Here is an 8056-nt window from a genome sequence, read left to right as displayed (position 1 = left end):
CCATTTTTTTAATAACCCACAGATCACACAAGTAAATACAAGATATAAATTAATTTATGAATTCCAATTATCAATTAATTAAATTATTGTTAATTAAGAAGGCCTCATGTAAAAAAGCAATGCCCCACTAATGTTAACATCACGAGTTAACTTTGATTAACCACGATTATTGGAAAAGCTGAGTTCAATTTCACTGCCCACACAAGATTTGTTGAACCACGAAATCACTCATATAGTACCTGTCAGACAAAGTGACATACGCTACAAGATTTCAAAAAGAAACACGTCATGCCACAATCCAAATAAATTCAAGACCAAATTAATTCCTAACTCTCACAACCACCGTGCCATGCGTGATTATTTTCCACAACAAATCAATGTGATCTGTCTACTTCAAGAGCACAACGTTGACTCATCCATGGGGTCATAAAAGAACCCAGAACAACGTCCAAAGAACTGCAGGCCTAATTGGCCTCAGTTAAGGTTCATGGTTCATGACTCAACCAAAAGACACTGGGCAAAAATGGCATATATGGTAGAGTTCCCGGGCAAAAACCAGTACTGACAAAAAAAGAACACAAAGGCTCGTCTTACATTTGCCAAGAAAAGCCTTGGTGATCGCCAAGACTTTTGGAGAAATATTCTGTAGACTGACAATACAAAAGTTGAATTTTTTTGGAAGGTGCGCTGTCCATTAGATAAAAACACAAAATAAAAAACAGCATTTGATAAAAACACTGTCCCAACAGTCAAAAATGGTGGTGGCAGTCTGATGGTCTGGGGCTTGCTTGTTGGTTCAGGACCTGAACGACTTACTGTGTTTAATAGAGCAATGAATTATGCTGTCTACAAGGTCTGGCCATCAGTTCGTGACCTCACGCTCAGGTGCTCTTAGGTTATGCAGCATTGCAATGACAATGAACATGCCAGCATGAATATTACAAAACATAATAAAAAGTAAGATGTCGGAGTTGCCAAACCAAAGTCTGGACTTCAGGACAATTGAGATGCTGTGGTATCACCTCATACAGACAGTTCATGCTCAAAACCCCTTCAATATGACTGAGTTAAAACAATTCATTCCTGAAGCCAAAATTCCTCCAAAAGATCACGCAAATTGGTGATTTCAGTAATTGCCCCCAAGGGGGCATAACCATTAACAAACCATTAACATAACCAAGTTCAAGGGGCAATTACTTTTTTCACATAGGGCTAGATAGGTTTTTTTTTTTTTTTTTTTACTTGTGACTAAATAAAATCATCATTTAAAAACTGGAATTTATATTAACTTGAATTTGTCTTTGTGAGATATTAAAATTGGTCTTCTGATCTGAAACATTTAAGGGGCATATGCAAACAAATCTGAAATCAGTAATGGGGCAAATGTTTTTTTTCACAGCACTGTATATGGTTAAATATTAACAGATCATCGTCATCATCTCATCTGTTTGAATCCCCCCCCCCCCCCCTTTTATTATTATTATTTTTTTTATCTCCTAGAGCAAAACAAAAGAAGCTAAAAAACAGTACGTTCTATTCCTGAGGAGGCGGCGAACTTCACCTACTCCTGCTTCATGACTTGCAGAGAAACACTGACAATAAAATGAATTGTAATGTTTGAGTCCCAAGAACTCTCAATTCAAACATTTTTTTTATTGCCTCTCATCTTTTATTTGAAAAGCCTACTGATTCGGCACACTGTCACCGGTGTTCATTTTTCAAAATGTCATTTCAGGTGTGAACTAAGTGTACTGGTGTTAGGTTGTGTGTGCATTTTGGTCAACATCATGTCACAGACTGGGGATTTTTTTAATTTTCAAATTATTATATAACGTGTCCTTAAATGGACACGTGCCTATTCGTTGTTACGCTTCATATTTGTGTTTTTCTTTTTTTTTTTTTTCCCCCTGTGAAACCTACCTTCAGCTATTCGCAGAAAATGGACATAACGTATGTGCCTTTTTTTGCGCTCTTTCTGTAAGGACCTAAAATGCCACAAGAGGTTGCCAAAGCCCTGCCTCATATAAACGTAGTAATTGGTGTCAAACAAGTATGTTGAAGTGACTAAGAGACAAATGCTAAGACTAAGATATTTATATTTCAGGGAGCTTTGGGATGACTTGTTAGCTGAAGTTACGGAAGGTTTTTGCTGTATATGTATGTTTGTATGCTTTGCTTAGTGGCTATTAAAAAGCTCAAGCTATCATACGACAGATCTCGTTATTGCTCGACAATTGGTATTTTTATGGGTTGCAAAGGCGATATACATGCTTGACATTTCGCATTGGTAATTGTTCGTTATTGATTTCCACTGGCCAAAAAGGCTTGGTAGGACTTCTTCAGCTTGACGGCATCCCTACGTTTGGGTCTGCCAGGTCGGACCGGCATTTTCCCACACAACTGGAGCCAACACACCACCAGGTGGTGATCGTTTGGCAGCTCTGCCCCTGTTTTTGCCTGACTGTCCAAGACATGCGGTCGCAAGTCCGATGACACAACCACAAAGTCGATCATCGAACTGCGGCCTAAGGTCTCCTGGTGCCTGGTGCCACAGTACACACTTATGTCTGAACAAGGTGTTTGTTATGGACAATCAGTGATGAGCACAGAAGTATTTTTTTTTTAAGTCACTCTGCAGAACTAGGGAGTCCCCAGCGGGAGTTCTTTCCACCATCCCCTCCAAGGACTCCAAAAGGGGTGAGTACTAAAAAAAAAAAAAAAAAAAAAACGTACTTTATGGGCCAAAAACAGTCATTTAAGTTGGAAAAACTTAAAATATAAATTATTGACATGTAAGTCAACAATGTTAGTTAGCGCAACAAAACAAGCAAGTGGTTTGCTCTAAAACTTTCTATCAACTCTCATTTCTTTGTTGTTAAATGCGGCCCTTCTTGTTGCCCCTTGGCACTTCAAGTCTCATTTTTGCTGTGCTGCTGCCTCGAGCTGCAGTCTCCAATGCCTACTCTTGGAGCTGTAACTTGTTTCAAGCAAATTTTTACTTGAAAAAATTGCCAGTGGAGTAAGAAAAAAAACAACTTATTCCACTGGGTATTTTTTTCTACTTATTTCAAGTTAAAATAAAATAGCTTGAAACAAGTGAAAAATGTTGAAAGACAATTTCCTTTTTCTGGTGATGAATCTTATTTTCAGTGTAATTCTCAGGGCATTGAATCAATTGCAACTGGACTGTTCTGTTTGTCTGAGAAGACGTTTCGCCTCTCATCCGAGCGGGCTTCATCAGTTCATGCAACCAGGCTTAGTTAGGTCGCACTCGTTTTTGTGTGGAAAACTAAACTAACTATGCTCAAGACAGCTAGCTCCTTCCAGAATTTCCTGTGGGGAATAGACGCTAATCACATTATACATAACACCCTCAATTTCAAGTTTCAGCCTCATCACTCGATCTGATATTCTTTTCACCTCCCAAGACATTCTTAGCCAACTCTTCTTTTAAAATAACCCCGACTCCATTTCTCTTCCCATCTACACCATGGTAAAATAATTTAAACCCTGCCCCTAAACTTCTAACCTTACTACTGCCTTTCCACCTAGTCTCCTGGACACACAATATATCAACCTTTCTCCTAATCATCATGTCAACCAACTCCCGAGCTTTTCCTGTTATAGTCCCAACATTCAAAGTCCCCACATTCAATTCTAAGCTATGTGTTTTCCTCTTCTCTTTCTGCCTAAGAACCCGCTTTCCACCTCTCATTCATCTTCGACCCACAGTAGCTTAATTTCCACCCGCGCCCTGCAGGTTAACGGTGCCGGGGGCGGACGTTGTTAACCCAGGCCACGACCAATCCGGTATGGAATTGTTCAAATGAATGCTCATATTTGTTTGGCAAATTTTTAAGCCGGATGCCCTTCCTGACACAACCCTCTGCATTTATCCGGGCTTGGTATATATATATATATATATATATATATATATATATGTATCTCATATATATATATATATATATATATATATATATATATATATATATATATATATATATGAGAGAGAGAGAGAGATGTTTGAGAGTGACCCACTGTTATTATTTAAACACTGTAATAAGCAGTTTTTTGTATCTTGCTGACAGACAAGGAAGGTGATTTCTTCATATCTTACTAATGACAAGGCTGCTGGTTGTCCACCTTGTTCAGCCATGGTTAATTTATTGGGGATTCAGCAGGGTTGGCCCATAGACTGTTGGAGTCCTGTAAAAATGACTTCAGTCAAGTCATCAATGGAGTCAGCAACACTGCCGTCTCGCGGGTGGAGGGAGGCCCTTCCTCCGCGTGTGAATCTTAAAACTGCGTTATGTTTGTCTCAAAAATAAATGCACGTGCCCGCTGATCCACAAACGCACTTTCAACAATTCACAAGAAAAATTGAATATTAACAAATGATAAGTCTTGATAAATGCACACAAAACATCAAAACACACGTGTAAATCGCGGATATATTTGTGGATTTGAAAAACACACGCAAACAATTTTGAGACACAGCTCTCCCCATATATTAGCAGGCATATATAACCTGTAACAGTTTATTACATATAATTTGGTAACTAAGTGTTAGAAACCCACAATCATCTATGCCCACACTGTGATATGTCTGATGTTGTAGTGTTTCGGACCTATCGTTGTAAAAGTGGGAGTTGCAATGGAATGTTAGTTACTTGATACATGTGTGTTTTGTGTGATGTGTTTTACTGATGTTTGATGATGTAATAAGAAATTATTTGTGTATACATACCCTGTTACACGATTGATCGGGTGTGAGCTATTCCTTGACAAAGTAAACACAGTGGATTAGTTAACACAATGTCCATTAAATGGAGCCATGTTTGACATCAAGGGTTGTGTAGTATAATACCCACTAGATAGAGCCATGTCTCCATGGAAACACAGGACAAATATTTACTAGAATACACATCAATTCCTAGACGTTTCGGAACACTTGGGGAAATTACCATTTCATAATCTGTCTCTGGGTGTTGTCTTTATTACCCTTTAAGGCAGGCATGCCCAAAGTCCGGCCCGCGGGCCAAATCCGGCCCGTGTCCAAATTTCCTCCGGCCCGAAGCATCATGTCATAAAATCAATAATATGTGGTCCGCCAGCCGTTTACCACAGTAAACAATACACACATACATACATACATATTTTATATTTCACCAGAGGGTGACAGTAGACCTGTGGCCGCACTCTCGTCGCGTGACCCCTGTGTGAACTTTTACCTCTGTGGTATGTTTTTAGCCCATTTCTAAAATGGCAACTGAAACTAAAAAGAGGAAAGTTGACAACGAGGGCCGCTGGATTTTTTCACTGACCTACAAAAAAAACTGTGTCTGCCTAATTTGCCAAGAGACTGCGGCTGTTTTCAAATAATTTAATATTAAGAGGCATTACCAGACGAAACATGCTAACCACGACAAGCTAACGGCGAACAAACGCGCCGAAAAACTGAAGCCACTGGAAGCTGTTTTGATAGCACAGCAGCGCTTTTTCACAAGAGCCCGTGACTCAAAATTCTACAAAGGCGAGCTACGAGTCTCAGTGAATTGATTTTTTTTGTGATGATCAAACCACAGATTTGTCAAAATGCACTGGGATGTGATTTGTTAAAACAAAATCAATAAATACATGTTTCTAAAAAATTTCAGTCAACTTTCATAAAATGGTACATTTGTATTTAATTTATTATTATTTTAACCTTTAACAATCCTGGTAATGCAATTGAAAACAGATTCTCATTTCCAATATCGACCTAGCTGCAGACAGCAAAGTGATATAGTTACATATTTACATGTTAATTTACCATGGTAATGGTTCGAGGAATGTCAGGCCGAATGGTTGGCCCACATACATTTTCATCTGACCAAATTTGGCCCTCTTTGCAAAAGGTTTGGACACCCCTGCTTTAAGGGCATAAAAATGGGAGTGAACTAATGATTTTTAAGCATTGTTAACATTAGCTTATAAGGACATGAGAGTGAGCCACTCCTAGATGTCTCTGTAGTGCTCTCATAGTTAAGCCAGAAGGGTTGTCTTAAGCCTCTGCTGTGGCCGTCTATATAAGCCAAAAACGGGTGATGTTAGTGCTCTTGTTCTCCCGTAGGTCGACAATCTAGGTCACCTCGCTAAGTCTTATATCTATCTTTGTGTAAGACGTGGGATGATTAGAGAGGGAGCTTAAGAAAACACAATTTGAAAAGTATTTCATTGAGAATAGGGGAGAACAAATTTAGAGGAGTTTAGCAATGACCATATGGACTGAGCCTTTGACCTTTCTCTTCTAAAGCCACACCTATTCACAACACAAATTTTGAAGATGGACTGAGTGGAAAACTGTTCTGTGGTCCGACAGGTCCACATTTCAAACACCTGTTTGAAACATCCCACAGGTGAACAGGCTAATTGGGAACAGGTGGGTGCCATGATTGGGTGTAAAAGGAGCTTCCCTGAATTGCTCAGTCATTCACAAGCAAAGATGGGGCGAGGTTCACCTCTTTGTGAACAAGTGTGTGAGAAAATAGTCCAACAGTTTAAGGACAATGTTCCTCAACGTACAATTGCAAGGAATTTAGGGATCTCATCATCTACGTTCCATATCATCATCAAAAGGTTCAGAGAATCTGGAGAAATCACTGCATGTATGCGGCAAGGCCGAAAACCAACATTGAATGCCCGTGACCTTCGATCCCTCAGGCGGCACTGCATCATAAACCGACATCGATGTGTAAAGGATATCGCCACATGGGCTCAGGAACACTTCAGAAAAACTTGGCTACAAGACGTGATCAGGCTGCAAGATTGGATCAGGGTCCTTCGATGGCCTGTGCACCGGATGATGACATCACAGTACAGCAGATCCACTCGGACAAACTACATTTTGTGAATGAGCTGTATTTGGTTAAAAGGGGGTGAGCGGTGGGCATCGTGGTGCACAAATACAAAAAGAGCTTGAATGGCACGAACAAGTGTGGAAAACAATGGTGAACCGGGGCCAGAGTCAAGGGCTCTCGATGAAAAAGAAAAAAACTCTTGGGCAAAAATTTACCAGGAACACGGAGCGTTTTATCAAGCACCAACTCTGCGCGATGGACGTGAGGATCATCTTTCAGATCCGAGCGCACTTCGAGCATGACTCACGCCAGACGGTCAACCCAGTTACCACCGAGAGTGCAGCACGCAACTCAGCTTTCAGTGACCGGTGAAAACGATCACATAAACCATTGGCCTGCGGGTGGTAAACAGTAGTGCTGTTTACCTTCACACCCAAGGACTCCGCCAAAGCCGACCAGAGTTGCAACACAAACTGGAGTCAACCTGTTCGGAGGGGATATCCGATGGCGTAACAAAATGTGGAACCCAGGCTGACAGTAACGTGCAGGCTTATGTCTACAGAGGTTGAACCGCCTCTGGCCACCTGGTGGTACGATCCACTATAGTGAGCAGGTGCGTAAAACCTTGCGACAGAGGTCGGGGGCCTACCAGGTCCACGTGCACATGGTCAAACTGAAAGTTTTGCAGCTTTATTAAAAAAGAAAAACTGAAATATCACAGGCGGCATGGTGACCGACTCGTTAGCACATCTACCTCATAGTTCTTAGGACCTGGGTTCAATCCCCGGCCTCGCCTGTGTGGAGTTTGCATGTTCTCCCAGTGCCTGCGTGGGTTTTTCTCTGGGCACTCCGGTTTCCTTCCACATGACTTGATTGAAGACTCTAAATTGCCCGTAGGTGTGGATGTGTGTGCGAATGGTTGTTCGTTTATATGTGCCCTTCAATTGGCTGGCGACCAGTTCAGGGTGTACCCCGCCTCTCACCCGAAGATAGCTGGGATAGGCACCAGCACGCCCGCTACACTCGTGAGGATAAGCGGTACGGAAAATGAATGAATGAATGCAGATCAGATAGATGGTCTTTTGTTAATTCCCAACCAAGTTCCTTGAAACCATATCCTTCTTCAGGCATATTCAAATTGTTGTTTCTCCTACCAATGTTGAAATCATATTCACAGACAGTTGCATGCTGGTTGCAGATTTTAATATGCAGAGTGC

The 8056-nt window shown here is 41.0% G+C and overlaps 1 protein-coding gene across 8 annotated transcripts in view; it reads left to right on the top strand.

Annotated features, from left to right (window-relative positions):
* plcg2 (phospholipase C, gamma 2) overlaps positions 1 to 2208 on the top strand; it is an 87682-nt gene extending 85474 nt beyond the window's left edge. For all 8 annotated transcript variants that reach the window (XM_061677216.1, XM_061677217.1, XM_061677213.1 and 5 more), the window contains one exon: positions 1501 to 2208. In XM_061677216.1, the coding sequence (XP_061533200.1) occupies positions 1501 to 1543 (43 nt within the window). In that variant the 3' untranslated portion in view covers positions 1544 to 2208. The remainder of the gene's footprint in view (positions 1 to 1500) is intronic.
* The last annotated feature ends 5848 nt before the right edge of the window (positions 2209 to 8056 follow it).

The sequence above is a fragment of the Phycodurus eques genome, chromosome 5, assembly GCF_024500275.1.
Source record: "Phycodurus eques isolate BA_2022a chromosome 5, UOR_Pequ_1.1, whole genome shotgun sequence".
Lineage (NCBI taxonomy): Eukaryota > Metazoa > Chordata > Actinopteri > Syngnathiformes > Syngnathidae > Phycodurus > Phycodurus eques.
This window is presented reverse-complemented; position numbering and strand designations above follow the sequence as displayed.